The 18,144-nt window shown below is 39.6% G+C and overlaps 1 protein-coding gene across 3 annotated transcripts in view; it reads left to right on the top strand.

The window, feature by feature from the left end:
* Positions 1-18,144, top strand: part of ARHGAP6 (Rho GTPase activating protein 6) — a 529,030-nt gene that overhangs the window by 398,498 nt on the left and 112,388 nt on the right. For all 3 annotated transcript variants that reach the window (XM_055377029.2, XM_019019623.4, XM_055377031.2), the window contains exon 2: positions 15,299-15,458. In XM_055377029.2, coding sequence (XP_055233004.1) covers positions 15,299-15,458 — 160 coding nt within the window. The remainder of the gene's footprint in view (positions 1-15,298; positions 15,459-18,144) is intronic.

Here is an 18,144-nt window from a genome sequence, read left to right as displayed (position 1 = left end):
CAGATTCATGGTCTTAAATAGCTTTCCAGTTACTAGATTTGCTTTGACGGTAGAGTTTAGATCTGAAGGATCCAAAACATTCTCTCCGTGCAAATAGGTCACAGTAGCATCAGAAGGACGCTAGCAATTAGACCAAGATCAGGGTGCTAGGAATGGGAAAAGGACGGACAGCTACAGTTAAGGAAGCAAATGGCAGCAATGAGAGAATATACATTGGCTTATCACCTAGCCCCTGGAAGTTCTGAGCAATACAAAGATAGAGTCTGATGGTTAAACTGATGGTACCACATTTTCACTGAGCACTGTAAGGCAGCAGATGAACTAAAATGTCTCTCATAATTTGCATTTTTATATACAGTCTTAAAAAAATATTAAGACCTTACATGCGAACTCTATGCTACACTCAAAAAAGGTTACCAGGACCAATGGAAGGTTTATCAGTAATGAATATAATCTAAATGAAATTTCACTGTGCCATTTTATTAGATTCAGTCATGATTTTGAAAGATAAAAGCATTACCTATTTCTAACCATTGGCTATATATTATGCAAAATCTGAAGGATGTCATTAGAAATATATTTGTCTTCTTTTACATTAAAGACTTTCTACATGCTCAGCAAAACAATATATAAAGAGCAATTTTTACTTTACCATCCAGTTGATCAACTACTCTCTTTCCAAGTGAGAATGTAGGAAGGGAAGAAATGAGTCATGATGTCGTTCAGTGGGGAGAAGTATAGGAGGAGTTTCAAGCGCAAGGGCTCCAGATCAGGCTGCTTAGATTTATTATCTGTGTTCATATGGGAAGTTCAGGAAAGTGAGGTCAGCTGCTATATCAGATACATCCCCAAATTTCACAACATAAGTCTATTTATCATTCATACTTTTAGATTGGCCACAATTGGTGGGACAGCTGTGCTCCAAGCAATGATTCTGAACCTGGGCTGCTTCTTCCTTTCATTCAGCTGGAGGTAGGGTGGGCTGGATTTAGGTTGAGACATTGGGGCAACTAAACCTTTCACACTGGCTATATTGCCTCTCCACGTGGTCTCTTCAACATAGTGGCTACACCTATGTCATGGGGGCTCAAGGATCCTATGAACGCAAAAGCAGAAGTTTCCATGCCTTCTTATGTCTCAGGTCCAGAATGGGCTTGGCATCCCCTTCTGCCACATTCAGTTGGTTAAAGTAACTCATAGAGCCAGGCGGGCTTGAAGGGCAGGGGACTACACTAGGCAAAGAACACTGAAAAATGTGGTCCACTCCTGGGACTACCACACATGGCTATGCAGGTTGCCTGGATGCTGTCTCCACGTTTTTATGGACTGGGGCTAGAAATGAAGCTTGTCACTTCCTCTGACATTCCATTAGCTAGACTCCAGTCATATGACCACTATTAACTGCAAGAGAGGCTGGGAAATGTAGACTAGCTGAATGCCCACGAAAAAGGGGCTACGGGCTTCATGAGCAATCAGTGTTTTCCTCACTGTGCGCCATCCATTTCTGTGCCTCCATCACTTCCTCTATAAAATGAAATTGTTGGAGGCAGTGAATACATGGCACACATAAAGTGCTTAGCACCTAATACATGCTCAGTAAACTTCTACTGTTATCATTCACTATTATGTAGTGGCTATTTGATTTTATTCCATCTAAGTAAAAGCACACCGCACTGGATACCAGGCTAAGGAATTTGGACTTTGTCCTGGAGCTAAGGAGGAGACATCAACGGGTTTTAGGCAAAAGAGTACTGTAATCAGAAATGTGTTCACTCAAAAAGTTTGACAGTGATTCTATGATATTTTTGCCTTAAATGTGCAAAATATCACCAGTGATATAAACAGAAATAATCCAGAATAAGAGCCAAGAAGAAGGTGGAATGAATGCTTAATGGCATAGATTCTTAGGCTATAAATTGTTTCTTGGTATGCTTAGATATGGAGGGTTAAATGGGAAAAAAATGACCATTGTGCTCTCAGCATTTTTTGTGATTAGCAAAACTCTTCCACAGATGGAACCTTTTAATTGCTTCCTGATATTTATTTCCAAGGCTCTTTCAGTGACTCTTTGGTCTCTTATTGGTTTTACTTAAAGAGTTGTTATTTAAATCTTAAAAAGGATTCCTTATCTTTATGTTTTGTTTTTCTGGTTTGAATGCATTTTCCAAAGAATACCAAATATACACACCTTCTCCATTATTTCTGCACTTCCTCTTAAGGCCTGCCTTGCTTCCACTCTTAAAACAGACTAGGAATTTCACAAGATGTTGTCTCTCGGGATTATTTGAGATTATTCACTTAGTCACCTTCTTACGAAACATTTAGTGACCTGACAGTGTATGTCTCCATCAAATAATTGATTTAACAGACCACTCTAGTCTTAGGTAAACATTCTTATTTCATCACTGTCTCTTCCTTATTAGATACTTATAACATGGCTCCTACTAGTACTGACTCTGAACTGTGGTTTTGTCTTCCAGTTAATTTGTAAGCTCATAGTGGTTGGGATGACAGCCGCATTACTTATGAGCTGTGAATCTTTGAGCAAGTCACTTAACTCCTCTGCGCTTCTGTTTCCTCATCTGTAATATGAGGATAATAATGTAACCTACTGCTAAGAATTATTTTGATGGTTAGATAAGTCAGTGCCCATAAAATGCCTAAAACAATGCCTGACACTTAGTAAGTGCTCAGTCAGAACTACATGTTGCTGTCATCTATTTATAAACTAAAGGATCATTTGCCTAATAATAAAAAATGAATTGCATATTTATCAATTTCATGTGAAATAATATATTAAGATATTAGATATATTGATATTAAGATATTAGATATCTTTAAATGAGGATGTAACTTCCATTGATGAGTATCCAGTATGAGCCATATTGACTGTCTACTGGAATAATGCGTATTTTCAACATCTGAGTTTTTAGGATAGTGGTGGTGGAGGTATGTGCAGTAACAGGTAGATTTTACTCTGAATCTCTGTTTAAGTTTAATCATTCTAGTAAAGAAAACCACCTGGAATATTTTACTGCTTTAAAATTCCTTCCTTAGCAGCAGCAGCAGCAGAGGCTATGTGTGGCTTACATGATTAGTTTCACAGAATCCTAGTAAAAGCATACCGAGTCCTTAATTTTGAATCAGTAAGATCTTCCATGAAATCATTTCCCGGTTTGTAAATTATAATCACAGTGATTCTTTTGTTGGAATTCACTTGAGACCCATGAGAGAACTATAACTTCCTATTGACTGGGAAACAAAGATGTCTTTTCGAGTTGTATTTGGTTCAGTGCCATGTGGAATGCATGGAGATCAAGGTAATTCGCGATTGGAATTAATCTTCCCTTTTCCCTCTGCTCTTCATGGATGCCACCCCCAACCCCCACCCCAACCTGAACCCTCTTAGATATGGCCATGTGGGTATATTCACTCTGACCTCCACACCCTCTGTTCAGGAAATGAACAACTTCTCAAGGACTGCTGTCCCACAAAGAGGATAAAATACAGAGCATGTGTTATGCTTCAGTGTGAAAGAGAATGAAAACTTTTGCTTTTTAGTGTATGTGGCTAGTGTTAGAAAAATGGAGTCAGTAGTTTTAAAATATAATTTAAGAACTGAGAATTTGTCCTAAACAAAGAAGGCATCCTATGTGCTTTATCTTGCTCTCAGGGGTTTCACCAGTGGCTTCCAACATTCTTTGGTTGATTCCTAATAAGGACAGTTTGCACAGTTACAATCCAATTACCGTTTGTAGATCCCTGTGGAAAAGAGGATTTTTTTTAGAGGAATCCTTTTCTAACTCGAGTATATTTCTTCAAAATACTCTTATTAAAATAAGAACAGGAAATCCAGTTTCAATTTCTCTCATTCTTTTTGTCCCTTCCCTCCCCTCTTTCCTCTTCCCCAACTCTCTCTCTCTCTCACCCTCTCTCTCTCTCTCTCTCATACACACACACACACACACACACACACAGGCACACACACATACAAACACACGCACTCACTCATTTGTGCACTTACTCAGGGACACAGCCTGCCTCTGTTCTGAAAGGACAGGAACTTCTCAATGATCCGATAAAAAGATTGCATATTTTTGGTCCCAAGATTCACAGTAGCGGAGGTCTCTGGCAACAAAAGGTATCGTGGGAGTCACAGCTATGCCAGCTGGGCCATTTCTCAGACATTCAATATGATCTGCCATTTCAGGATGCGTTTTTTACCAAAAAAATAATTTTTTTAAAACAGACGCAACTTCCTACTCCAAGCTTAGTTCAGTTAGATTAGAGAGGACAGCAAAGACGCAGCTGATTATAATTTATGGGTAAGCAATATAAATATCTATACTTACACTACTTTTTCAGAAAACAATTGTGATAAAATTTTGTGATTCTTTCACATCCATCTTGTGATTTAGGAAGAAAACTGGAATGATCAGTGTCTGAGATGTGTGACAGCTAAAAACTGTCTGTGTCAATATGGATTTATGAGAACCTTATTTTTAGATTAATGATGTTGTGGCAGCTTGAAATGAGCAAACTCAAGCAGAAAAGGATTGTGTCATGATGAACAGAACAGCATAATTGAGCTAATTTCTGTAAAAGATTCGGGCACAGGCTGTTTTGAAGTCTGAAAGGGTAAAGTGGTTTATCTTTCCCTCTTAACTTCTTGAATATGGGTGCAACATTTTAGTTGCTGTGGCTGTGATAAATATGGGTTTAGGGGAACAGTTTGGATATTATATAAGGCTAATAATAAATTGGATGTGCTTGTGCTGTCTTTTACAAAAGAGGAAACTTTAAGCCTCTGAATTTTTAAACACTGTCTGCCTTTCATTATTATAAGGGTATGTCTCATAATGAAAGGGCTTGGTGATGGAAAGAGGGGAACATGACCCTGATGTCCCAGATCCCATTATGCCACTGCAGCTGCTTTGCTCATTTGTAAAGTTAGAGGTTTGGATTGGTTTATCATGAAATGTTATGAAATACATATAGTGGTTGTGAGTCTAAATTCCAGAACCTAAAGCCTGGCTTCAAATCCTAACTCTGCCACTTAATTGGTGTGTGCTCTTGGCAAGTTACTTAAGTTCTGTGCCTCAGTTTCTTCATCTGAAATATTGGAATAATGATGGTAACATAGTCCTTAGGTTGTTGTAAGAATTAAATGGGATAATATAAATAAAAGGCTTAGAACAGTAACTAGCAGAGAGCGGACCATCTGTAAATGTGAGCAGTATCTTCAAGGTCTAATCTATCTCCGGAGATCGTTCTAATTTCAGTGAACTAAATTTAATTAGAGAAAGACAAGTAGAACCATCAGCTGCTGGCCCTGTCATTAAGAAATTTCTAATTCATGCCAGTGTTTCCAGTTTTTGCAACCCTGAGATTTGTGCAGGCCGTCTTACCTTCCTCCCATCCAAGACTCGAGAGAAGCTTAGAACTGAGAATTAAATTGATGGCCATTAGAAAAGTCCACAATTCAACTGGGACTACACAGAAATGAAATTGACCTTTTGCTCTGACGTTTTTGCCCTTGAGGACTTCCAGTATGTCCCCTCTATGCTAACCACTGGAAAGGTTCTTTCCACTGGAAACAAGATGTAAGTGACATTTGTTTTTTTAGATGGTGTTAGCCCAGCCCTGAGTTTGACAATGTTCATTTCTACTTCTTTAGTTTATCGGTAACCCAGGTGAACAGGCCATTTGCAGATAACCACTTCTATTTCATGCTAGCATTTGCATATTTTCTAATATGCTAAATTATGTTGTTTGATTTTTTTTTACAGGCTCTCTGGGATGTTTCTCAGAGACAAAATCTTAGAAGAGGAGGAAAATGGTGTTGGCAAAAGGCAGATCCTAATCATAGATGGGTCTTTACTTTTAGTCCAGTCCAGGGGTCAGCAGACTTTTTCCATAACGGGCCAGATGGTTACCTTTACGGAAGGGCAGCTTCATGGACTGTGCAGTCTCTGTTGCAACAACTCAACTCTGCAACTGTGGCCTGTAGGCTGCCACAGACAATAACAATGAATGAGTGTGGCTGTGGTTTTCATAAATCAATAAAACTTGATTTATGAAAACAATCAGTAGGCAGTACTTGGCTCCCCGGCTAGTCAGCTTGTATCAGCAAAATCCCTATCATCATCCCCATTTCATAGATGAGGAAAATGGGGCATGGGGAGTATAAGTAGCTTGCTAAAAAGCCACATGGCTGGCTAGTAAGTGGCAAAACTGGGACTCAAACTCAGGCAGCCCAGCTTGCCACCCCTTGCTTTTAGCCACCAGGCTATGCTATACCTATGTCAACCAGTCTCTGCCTGGGCTGCTGGGCTCCCAAAACCTGCCTGGCTCATTCCCTCACCTCCTTAAGAGTTGGTGCAAAAATCATGTTCTCTGTAAGGCTGTCCTGGTAGCTCATGCAGCACTCCTATTCCCCTCACCATGTGCTACCTCCTTCTCTATCTCTTATCACCTTGTAAAACTTGCTTTGTAATTCAGCACACATTTCTTAAGAGTTTTTGGTGTCTCTAATACTTCCAAGTTAAGATGCTGTGTTAGGTCCTTCTTGTATCACCATAAAAATACCTGAGACTGCGTAATTTATAAAGAAAGGAAAAGAGGTTTAATTGGTTCACAGTTCTGCAGGCTATACAGGAAGCATGGTGGTGTCATCTGCTCAGCTTCTAGTAATGCCCTTGGGTAACTTGTACTCAGGATGGAAGGCAACGGGGAGCCAGCCTGTCACATGGTAAGAGCAGAAGCAAGAGAGAGAGGGAAGAAGTGCCACGCCCTTTTAAACAACCATATCTCACATGAACTCAGAGTAAGAATTCGCTATTGCAAGGACAGCACCAAGATATTCATGAGGGATCCACCCTCATGACGCAAACACCTCCCACCAGGCCCCACCTCCAACATTAGTGATTGTATTTCAACATGAGATTTGGAGGGGACAAACATCCAAACCACATCAGATGGTGATGCAAATTTAGAGTGGTGATGATTAATATTAATTATAACTTAAATTTCCATTTATTCAGGTCTTGTGGGAGCTTACAAGCCTTCCACAAAAAATTCATTTGTATCGTCTGATATTATCCCTACAAACTGAGAGTTAAGTCTTGTTCTTTTCTCCATCTTAATAATGAGAAAACCGATGATCAGAGATTTTCTGAATCTTACCAAAGAACTGCCATCTATCTGAATCCAAGTCTTCACCACCATGCCAGTGAGACTCAACTTTTATTATGCAAAAAGTAAGACTCATCTGGGGATGCTGCTTTATAATGGAGGTGCTTGGGACCTATTCCCTGTGACTCTAACTCTCTAAATCTACCTTAGAGCCAAAGGAACCTACATGTTTAACAATGATCATCTGCCCACGTGATTCCAATGCCTTGGGTCCACAAACCACATTTTGAACAGCCCTGCCTCACCCCTTGTTTGGCCCTGGGGAGTTTACAGTTGGATGAGATTAAAGAGATGCTGCAGTTAGAGACTAGCCCCAAGGATGTAAGAAAACAATGTGGTGTAGAACAAAACCAAAATTATTTCAATCAATTTTATTTCATGGGAAAATCAAGTCTGTAAAGATGCAACTTAGCTCAAAAGAATGACTTTCTGAATAAAGCATAGATATTAGATTGTTTGGGTTTTAGTTTGTCTTTTGCTTCTTTTTTTCTAAACATAGAGACATATACTTCTGGTGGGAAGGAAATCTCTTTAGTTAACACTTTTGGTGAGTTGTTCTCCAGTTAATCAAGACTCTATTGTTTTCAAACTTTTTTTGGTTTGCTTCTTTTAATTAGGTTTGTAGTGTTTGTACTTATTAATACTAGCTTAAAATAAGCCCTATGATTCTGTTTACGTGTATAATACGTAGAAAAATACATGTAAAATACACATAGTAATGCATGATATATATACGAATATATAGTGCATATTTTTATGATAAACAAAATATATAAATAATTGTTAATATTTCCAGCACCATCATTTTAAGGAGATTATATGTAATCTGGGCTTAACAGCAGACTTATTTATGCTAAACCAAGGTTTCTCAACTTCTGCACTGTAGACATGTTGATCCAGATAGTTGTTGATTTTGGGCAGTAGTCCTGTGCATTATAAGGTGCTTAGCAGCATCCCTAGCCTCTATCTTCTAGCTGCCAGTATCAAACGCTGCCCCAGTTATAACAACCAAAAATGTCTCCAGACATTGCTAAATGCTCACTGGGGGCAACATTACCCCACCAAGGACCATTATCCTATATCATTTTACCATATTGCTGCCCTTTATTAATGCTGTCACATAGTACCCTAGAATAGAAAGATGTTTTTACAACTGCCAAGGTCTTTAGTCTATCCAGAGACATTGGATGAATTTCAATTTCATCTACATTTATAAAATCTAAACAAATCTGAAATCATCCATTTTCAATCCTTAAAAAAATTCCATGATGACCACTCAAAAGACTAGATTCAGAAAGCCTTCAAATGAGTCATTCATTTATAAGATAAACAGTCACCAAAGAAAAATGCTGGTCTGGACCATGCATGTGAGCCTTGAGAAACCACCAGAAACATATTCTAGACTGTGCTGGTAGGCTTTGGTGCCCTTCCTGAGTGCTTGTTTATCACTTTATGGTCCATGCCATGAGAGTCAAAGGGAGACTATGACCTTTGTGTTCATGTCTTACTGCTCCTATGAAGTCTGATGGGTGGGTATAGGTATCACGGATTAACTCTTCCCCGCATCACTTATTATCACATTTATTTTCTCCCCTCATGTACTGGCGTGGGTTTTTCTTGGCTTATCAACAGGCTATTTCAAAAGACTGTCTCTTAATGGTTTATTCGAATCCAGAATACAGTTTCCCACATATATACAACATTGTATGGGTTGGTTAGGTTTCCAATTTATTTAACTCATGATGTAGCTGGTTCATTAGTCCCTAGATTGACAAATATTTATTCAGTGGCTGTTAAGTGCCAGGTACTGCCTTAGATACTGAGAACATCAAAATGAGTAAGCCAGACAAGGTTCTTGCCCTCCTGAATCTAGCTGTTGTATATGGCTGATAATGCAAGGCCCTAGGACTGGGTTGCTGGAACATGGCTGTAGATGCTACACAAATATGTGTAGGGCACTAAATGACCCTAATCTCTATATCAGGGGTTGGCAAACAACAGCCAGTGGGCCAAAAGCAGCCTGATGCCCGTTTTTGTATGACTTGCAAGCTAAGAATTATGTTTACATTTCTAAATAGTTGAAAAAATTTTGAAGTAAGGATATTTTGTACACATAAAATTATATGAGCCTTGACTTTTCATGTCATAGATAAAATTTTTGGAATTTTTGTTTATGTAGGGTCTATGGCTGTTTTTGCCCTACAATGGCAAAAGTTGAGTAACTGTGGCAGAGACCATAAGACCCACAGAGTGTAAAGTATTCACTATATGTAATTTTCTATAATTCTATTTTATGGGAAAAGTGATTTCAGAATTCCAGTCTTGGGACCTCTCCAGCACAAATCATTGGTGATGGTACCTGTAGTATGAAGCAGCACCTTAGCATCAGGTAGCAGGGAGATAAGAATCTGATGGAAGGTCAAAACCTACTTTTTTAAGTGTCTGGGAGCATGCCCTTCACCCCACCAACTTCCTTTTCTAATGCTCCCCCTTACTCTTGGATTCATTTCCTATTGCTGCCATAACAAACTATCACAAACTTACAACACAAACTTACATAAGTCTCATGTGGGCCTCTCTGGGCTAAAATCAAAGGCCATGTTCCTTCTGGAGGCTCCAGGAGAGAATCCTTGGCTTTTCCTGCACTAGAAGCTGTGTGCATTTCTTGTCTTGTGGCTCCTTTTTCCATCTGTAAAGCTAGCAGCCAAGCTCTTTCAAATCTTTCTCTCTCCCACCTCTGCTTCCATTATCACATTTTTGTCTCGCTTCTGCCTCTACCTCTCTCCTTGTGATGACATTGGACTCACCTGGATAATTCAGAATAATCTCCCCATCTCAATAATCTGAAATTAATAGCATCTGCAAAGTCCCTTTTACCATGTAAAATAACATACTCACAGGTTCCTGGGATTCGGGTATGGACATCTTTAGGGGAGACATTCTACCAACCACACCTTCCACCTGATTACGCCTTACTGTACTTCTCTCTACCTCCACAGAACAAAATGTGGGCAGAGGGGCAACTCACAAGCTTGCAACAACCAGCCAGAACATTGTAGTGGCTAAGAGTGGCTTCTGAGAGTGTCAGGTTCAAGTCAATTTTTTTGTTGAGTGAAAAAATAAGGATTATGTCATCACTTCATTTGTTTAATAAAAGAAAGCAGGGTCATGCTTACTCTCAGTTTCAAAAAGTAACGTCCTTACTATTATGACTGTCATAGAAATAGCTTTCTTTCCCTTGGTAGATTTGTATCTTTCTTTGACAATGGAGGACTTCTTGGATTTTCTAGACTTACTACATAGCACTTATATAGCCTAACTGAAAAATGTGGATGCACACTCAAACTAGAATCTATTCAAGCCTTGAGCTCAGTGGTTCTCAACCCTGGCTGCATGGGAGAATCATTAGGGAACTTCAGGAAAAAAATGGACAAAGAAAATGTGGTACATATACACAATGGAGTATTATTCAGCCATAAAAAAGAATGAGATCCTGTCATTTGCAACAACATGGATGAAACTGGAGATCGTCATGCTAAGTGAAGTAAGCCAGGCACAGAAAGACAAACATCGCATGTTCTTACTTATTTGTGGGTTCTAAAAATCAAAGCAATTGAACTCATGGATAGAGAGTAGAAGGACGGTTACCACAGGCTGGGAAGGGCAGTGTGGGGGATCGGGGGAGGTGGGGATAGTTAATGGCTACAAAAAATTATTAGAATTAATGAATAAGACCTACTATTTGATAGCACAACAGGGTGACTATAGTCAACAATAACTGTACATTTTTAAAATAACTTGAAGAGTGGAATTGGATGGTTTGTAATTCAAAGGATAAATTCTTGAGGGGACGGGTGCCCCATTCTCCATGATGATTATTACGTATTGCCTGCCTGTATCAAAACATCTCATGTACCCCATAAATATATACACCTACTATGAACCCACAGAAATTTAAAAAGTAAAAATAAGGAAACAAAAAATACAGATATTGTCTTGGTCACTGGGTCTGCCATAACAAAATAACCTCAGATCTCTCTTTTGGTTAACAATTCCAAATATAACAAAGAAGTTTAAAAATCCAAGAAGTTAAGAACCGTGGGCTGCAATATATAATGGACTAAAGTAAACTTGAAGCATCACACTTTACTTTTTATTATGCTAAGTGTAGTCATTTGTAAACAGTTTGAAAAAACATATATTATTTGATTCTGTTGGAACTGTTTTAATTGAGAGTACAAAATCAAAGCTCAAAAAAATATAAATTGGCCAGGTTCTGTTTTGCCAGACTTAGTAATGTTTTAATTCTGTTTTTTCAAAAGAAAATACCATTTTCACCATGTCCAAAACTGGGTGATCTTACTTCTCCCCCTGCAAACATAATTCCCTCTGCCATTGCCCATCTTGGTGATTAGTGTTACTGTCTGCCCAGTTGCTGAAGCTAGAAACTCAAGAGTCATCCTAGATTACTCCTTCTCTTCCCCTCACTGCATCCAGTTTATTCTCCAGCATCTATGTGGTTCTAAGTTTCTCCCGTGTCTGTTCAAATTGGAATCAGCATCCCACTTAGCACGGAGTCTTTTCTCATCTCCACATCTTTGACTTGCTCTCCCTTTTAATTCCTTAGGAAACTTGTTTCCAGTCATCTTCCCTATATTTCAAATCTGCTCATATTCCTCTCTAGCTCAAAGTTCCTGAATGACTAGCCATCGTCTATGGAGGAAAATCTAATCTGGTTTGCATTGCCAACAGAGACAGCCCTACAGAATCTGGCCCTGACTTCGGCTTGGCTTCACCTCTTGCCCTTTTCCTCCTTCCAGCCTTGTAATTCCCTGAACAAGCCTGTTTTCTCAAACTCATTTGCCTTTGCACCTGCTGCTAAAGTTGCATTGCTACTGGGCGAACCCTGCCCCCTCTTACTCAACTTTCAAGCCTCCATTGAAACACTACCTTCTCTATAAAGCTTTCCTTGATCCTCCAGATAGATAACAAAGCCTTGTCTCCTAGGCATTCATTGCATTTAGTACTTACTTCTAGTATCACAATCTCTGTGTTTCATGGATTGTTTATGTTCTTCCTACCTGAAGGTTAACTCTGAGGACGAGGACTGTGTTGTCATCTTAATAGTCCCAAGCCTACCACAGAGCTTAGCATCTCATCTGTGCTTATTAAATATTGTTTGAATTAATTAACCAGGAGGACTTAGTAAATAAGAACAAAATGTCCCTTCTAGGAATTACTTTATTTCAGTCATAAGCTATAGTTCACAGGTTGGGAAACTCTAGCCCGCCAGCCAAAACCAGCCTGCTGTTTTTGTAAATAAAGTTTTATTGGCATATGGCCACACTCGCTGATTTATAAATTATCTGTGGCTGCTTTCATGCCACCAAGCCAGAGTTGAGTAGTTGTAACAGAGATCACATGGCTCACAAAGCCTGATATATTTTCTATGTGGTCTTTACAGAAAAAGATTTTCAAACCCCTACTACAGATAATTAAGCCCATTGGAGGTCACATCTTTGATTGCTTTTAAAGAATAGGTATGTAATTCTGCTTTGACACTTCAAATAACAATCAGCTCCCTTAGGTACCTAAGCTTGATATCTAAAATTTATGAACTCATCTGGGGACTTTCTATCTGGGAGAAAATAATAATAAAAAAAATTCCCCAATAGTGTTCCTTGTAGTTCTCTAAGCTTAGAGGGTGTGAGTGAGGGGTACATCCAAGGCCTGAGTCCCCAACCATAATATCTATATGTCCTATTTTTTCTTAGTCTGGTTATACCAAAAACATAAAAGAAAGAAAAAATTCAAAATACACTGGCCCCAGAAGAATTTTCTTCTGTTCACTGAATGTGACTGCAGCCTCCTCACTTTGACTAGATTTGCTCACTCACTCCTCTCCCCACATCCCCTCCTGCATCACCCTCCCTGAGCTCCTCCTGGGTTCCTGCTAGTCTTCATCATTATCCACTGGATATAATTCATACATGTCAAGGCAAAGAAACTAAAAGCCATAACTTCATTAACACTTGCTCAAATTTTGCCTTCTCAGTGAGGTCTTTCCTGGCTGCTGTCTCTAAAACTGCAAATTCCTTTCTTCTACTTCCCCTTCTTTGCCTTTTTCTCCTTCCTAGCAGTTATCATTATTTCACACACCATTCCTTTTACTTACCCCGTTCATTTTCTGCCCTTACCAGAGTATAATATATTCATGTATTAAATGAATGAATGAAATCCCAGATAAAGAGGGAAAATATCAAAGAATTAACATCGTGCCATTCACTTTTGGAATGAATACACTAGACAGGAATTTGCCACCAGCGTGAAACAAAGTGCTATGGCACTTTGTTGCTGGGACCAGTCTTTCTGTCTCTCTTCTTTAAGGTGAGTGACTTCTTTTTTATGTTTTTAAGACAGAGTTTTGCTCTTGTTGCCCAGGCTGGAATGCAGTGGTATGATCTTGGCTCACTGCAACCTCCCCCTCCCAGGTTCAAGCGATTCTCCTGCCTCGGCCTCCCAAGTAGCTGGGACTACAGGCATGCGCCACCATGCCTGGCTAATTTTGTATTTTTAGTAGAGACGGGCTTTTGCCATGTTGGCCAGGCTGGTCTTGAACTCCTGACCTCAGGTGATCCACCCACCTTAGCCTCCCAAAGTGCTGGGATTACAGGTGTGAGCCACCATGTCCAGGCGAGTGACTTCTTTAAGATGGTGAAGTCTTATGGGATTCTGTAAGTGTTCCATTTATTGCAGTGAGTCCCTGCGTGGGCCAGTACCTCTCCTTCCCTGATAGAACTTTTCTTTCTTGATCATTGAGCAACAGTAGCTGCCTCCTCCAATCTGTTGCAGCATGCCTGATATATGAGATTCACAAGAAATCTTTAGTAAGGAGACACTGGGTTTCAGAGGATTGTAAAGTACTTTTTCTTTGGACGTCACTTTCTCACTGTCTGCATTGAGGGTGGAGCCATTCACCCTCAGTGGGCTGCAAGGGTGTGCATGTGTACACATGAGTACACTTTTAGGATTGTGGAAATCTTTGTTTTGATTCTTTGATGTGGAGTATTTTAGCATCAAATGTCTCTATAAATACTGAACATCTTCCTGTTGATCATATCTCTAAGCTTATTGTGTTCACAATAACTCATGAGAGTGCTACAAATAGAACCTCAGTGGTTACAATATTAGCATAGAGTTTAAAGCCCTACATTCTTAGCTTGAGTCCTTATTCCAAATCTTATAAGTTTTATGATTTGGGGAGAATTACTTAACCTCCTCAAGACTCAGTTTCATCATCTATCTTATATTACTATATGTTACTATACTATTCATATAATATACCATAAGTATAAACTTTACTATTATAATATATTATCATATATTATACTAGATTATATTATTAAATTTTACATGAGATAGGTAAAAAATGTTAACCACTTCATAAGGTTGTTGGAGGGATTAACTAAAAAGCCCTTGACTATGGTTAACAGTAATATATAATCTCAAATAGCTAGAAGGAGGATATTGAATGTTAGCAACCAAAGAAATAATAAATGTTTGAGATTAGTTACTAATTATTAGAAATATATATCTAATAACCATATGTATAGAAATATCACCATGTGCCGCATGAATATGTATGATTTTTATTTGCCAATTTTAAAAAATGCCCTTGGTGCAGCCGCTGGCACATGGTAGGCTCTCCACACACACTCATCCCCCTATATCTGATGTGTGTGATGGCAATTAGCAGCAGCACAGTATTTCACAAAAGTTAGAAGTTCCCATGTGTTCCCATAAAAAGGAGGAAGTAGGACCCTCACAGTATCTTTCTACATAGTTTCCTCAGGCCTATATGCATAATGAGATAAGATCATGTGACCCAGCAGATACTTGAGATTTTGACATTTGCAACTAACTGAGAAAATCCATAGTGAACTAAAAGAGGATTTGACTTTGGGAATTGAGACACAATTTTGGAACACAAAGGTGGTTTGCTTGACTTTATTACTAAGAGAGGATGAGATTTGTGAGAGGTAAGTGAACTCTGTAACTCTTGATTTTTTTTTTTTTTTTTTTTTTTTTTTTTTTTTGCCTACAGGGTGATTTCACCTGGAACAGCATGTCAGGCCGCAGTGTACGGCTGAGGTCAGTCCCCATCCAGAGTCTCTCAGAGCTGGAGAGGGCCCGGCTGCAGGAAGTGGCTTTTTATCAGTTGCAACAGGACTGTGACCTGAGCTGTCAGATCACCATTCCCAAAGGTAAGTCCTCTTCTGCCTTTCTGCTGGGGAACACTGCAAGTCAAATATTGGCTCTGCCAAAGCCGTGAGCTGTGAACTCTTCTCACACCTAATATTCACACAGGAAGGAAACTACAGCTTCTTGGTTGTTGGCTGGCATTAGTGTCCATTTGAAGGACATGTTCAAGAGGGACAATTTGCATGTCAGGTAATACGTTTATTTAAAGGGAAGGTCAACTTGGAGCATTACAAAGGAAAGCTGTGTGTATATCAACAGTCTATATGGATTCTGAACAACCAATTAAAAATAAGTTTCAGGAAGGTCATCTTAAAGGGTCAGAAGAAAAGCTGTGTCTATCTCAGTTTGGTTTCAAAATAACCCATTTGAAAAGAATGCCTTAACACTCTGTTAAACTTGTCGTTTGACCCTATGCCAACTCAGAATCAGGGATTTTACCGAACCTAACTCCTTTTTAGCCAGTTTTTCAGCTGGTGTGTTGTATGTTGCACTGGAGCCAGTGCACACCTGATTGGCTGATGTTTGTTTTTTAAACAGATCCTGATTCCAGTAAAGATGAGACACATGTACTTGAATTCCTTGAATCCATAAAACTTTGTCTCTGTATGTTTACTATTGTCTATAAAGGCACTTTTTTTTTTTTTTTTTGAGATGGAGTCTCACTCTGTTGCCAGGCTGGAGTGCAGTGGCACAACCTCGGCTCACTGCAACCTCCGCCTCCTGGGTTCAAGTGATTCTCCTACCTCAGCCTCCCGAGTAGCTGGGATTATAGGTGCACACCACCACGCCCAGCTAATTTTTGTGTTTTTAGTAGAGACAGGGTTTCACCATGTTGGCCAGGATGGCCTCAATCCCTTGACCTTGTGATCTGCCTGCCTCAGCCTCCCAAAGTGCTGTGCTGGATTACAGGCGTGAGCCACTGCACCTGGCCTATAAAGGCACTTTTTAATTTGTATTAGTATGTAGCAGACAGCTACTTTGAGGCAGAATGAAAAACTATGATGTTATACACATAAAGTAAATCTGCCATGAAAAGCAACATTGGGCAGTGTGCCTGAAACTTAAAGGAAAGCAGAAGAGGGATAGGAAGCTTCTAGAAACTAGAATATTTCCACGGAGGATTTTGGTATCTGCAAAACTTCTCTTCTACTTTGTTTTCTTTTGGAGGAGGTCGAGGGGATGCTTCATGAATATTTATTCATAAATAGTTCATATATATATACACAACATATGTGCATATATATGTATACACATATACACACAAATAGGTGGTTCTCAAGCAGGGTTGATTTTGCTCCCCATGCCCTGGGGACATCTGGCAATGTCTGGATATACTTTTGGTTTTTGCAGCTTAGGGGATGGATGCTCCTAGCATCTAGTGGGTAAAGGCTGAGGATGCTGACCAACACCCTATAATAAATAGGACAGCCCCCTGCAACAAAAATTATCAGGCCCCATGTGCTGAAGTTGACCTACCTTGCTGTACACACATACATTCACATTCTGTCACCCACGGTGCCAGTGGTGCAGTTCTCTTGGCTCAGCTGTGGCTAACAGAAAGAATGCTGGCTTGGAGGTCTAAAGACTAGGACTTGTGAACTCATCCTGTCACTCCTCACACCCGTGAGCTTGGGCGACTTGCCTCTGCGGTAGGAGGCTTAGTTCTTTGACCAGAAAGAGTAGCACAAAAACACTGACCAGAGTTTTTCTTTGGATAGTGAGTCTTAGGGCCACGTTTTTTCTTGAAGCAGAACCTGAGACTCCATTGGAGGTTATGACAGAGTTCAGAAGAGAGAGATAGACAAGGCCAATGGGCTGACAAGACATGCATATTTCACTGGCATATGCCTTGCACCTTTGGCTTTCTTGTCACGGTTTGTTCACTACCACAACCACAGCATGTTCTTTCCAAGAGGAAATCCCCACCCTGTTTTATTTTTTCATGCTAATCTCACACATAGAGACCCTCAGCTCAAATAAGAGGAAAATCACTTAGGCAATTGTGAAAAATGAATACTAGTGACTGTCAGGCCGTGTCGCTCTTATCCTTAAGAAAGGCCCTCCTGCCTTACCTGGTATTGGTTTGGTTGTAGGGTGGAGATGAGGCCTGTTCTCCCTCCAACATAACTCACAAAGTGGCCCATGTGGGGCCCGGGCCAAGAGTTTTGTCTCCCTTTAATAAGCACAGACATTCTTTTCATTCCTAAGGAAAAAAAATGGCAATATTGTTAGCAAACTTAATTTGTAGTGAAGAGAATGATGACTTTGAAAAGTTTTTGAAACTTGGTTTGAATGCACATCAGATAAGATATCAGGGAACAGATACTCTCTGTGGCTTTGTTTTTAAATCCAGTTGATTTTTCTCTTTGTTCCTGCTTGTTAAAGAGTCCACTAAACAAATAACCTTTACCAAAAACAGTTTTATAAAACTTGTCTACTGGAGGCTCTGTCTCCATTGATTATTTCTGAGGCTGTGTGGTTATCCACACATCCAGAGAAAGATTTGTGCTATCGAAATGTTTGAAGATATTCCCAGGCCACAGCAGTTATTTTCATATTTTCTGTCAAAATAGGAACTAATGATTTACAAATAATTTTCTCATTTATAGAGGAGAGAGGGAATTGTGTGGCTGATGAAAGAAACAGGCATCGCATGAGGGTTTCTGAAGCTAATGAATTGGGCATATG

The sequence above is a fragment of the Gorilla gorilla genome, chromosome X, assembly GCF_029281585.2.
Source record: "Gorilla gorilla gorilla isolate KB3781 chromosome X, NHGRI_mGorGor1-v2.1_pri, whole genome shotgun sequence".
Lineage (NCBI taxonomy): Eukaryota > Metazoa > Chordata > Mammalia > Primates > Hominidae > Gorilla > Gorilla gorilla.
Note: the sequence above shows the minus strand (reverse complement) of the source record. Positions and strands in the feature narration are given on the sequence as shown.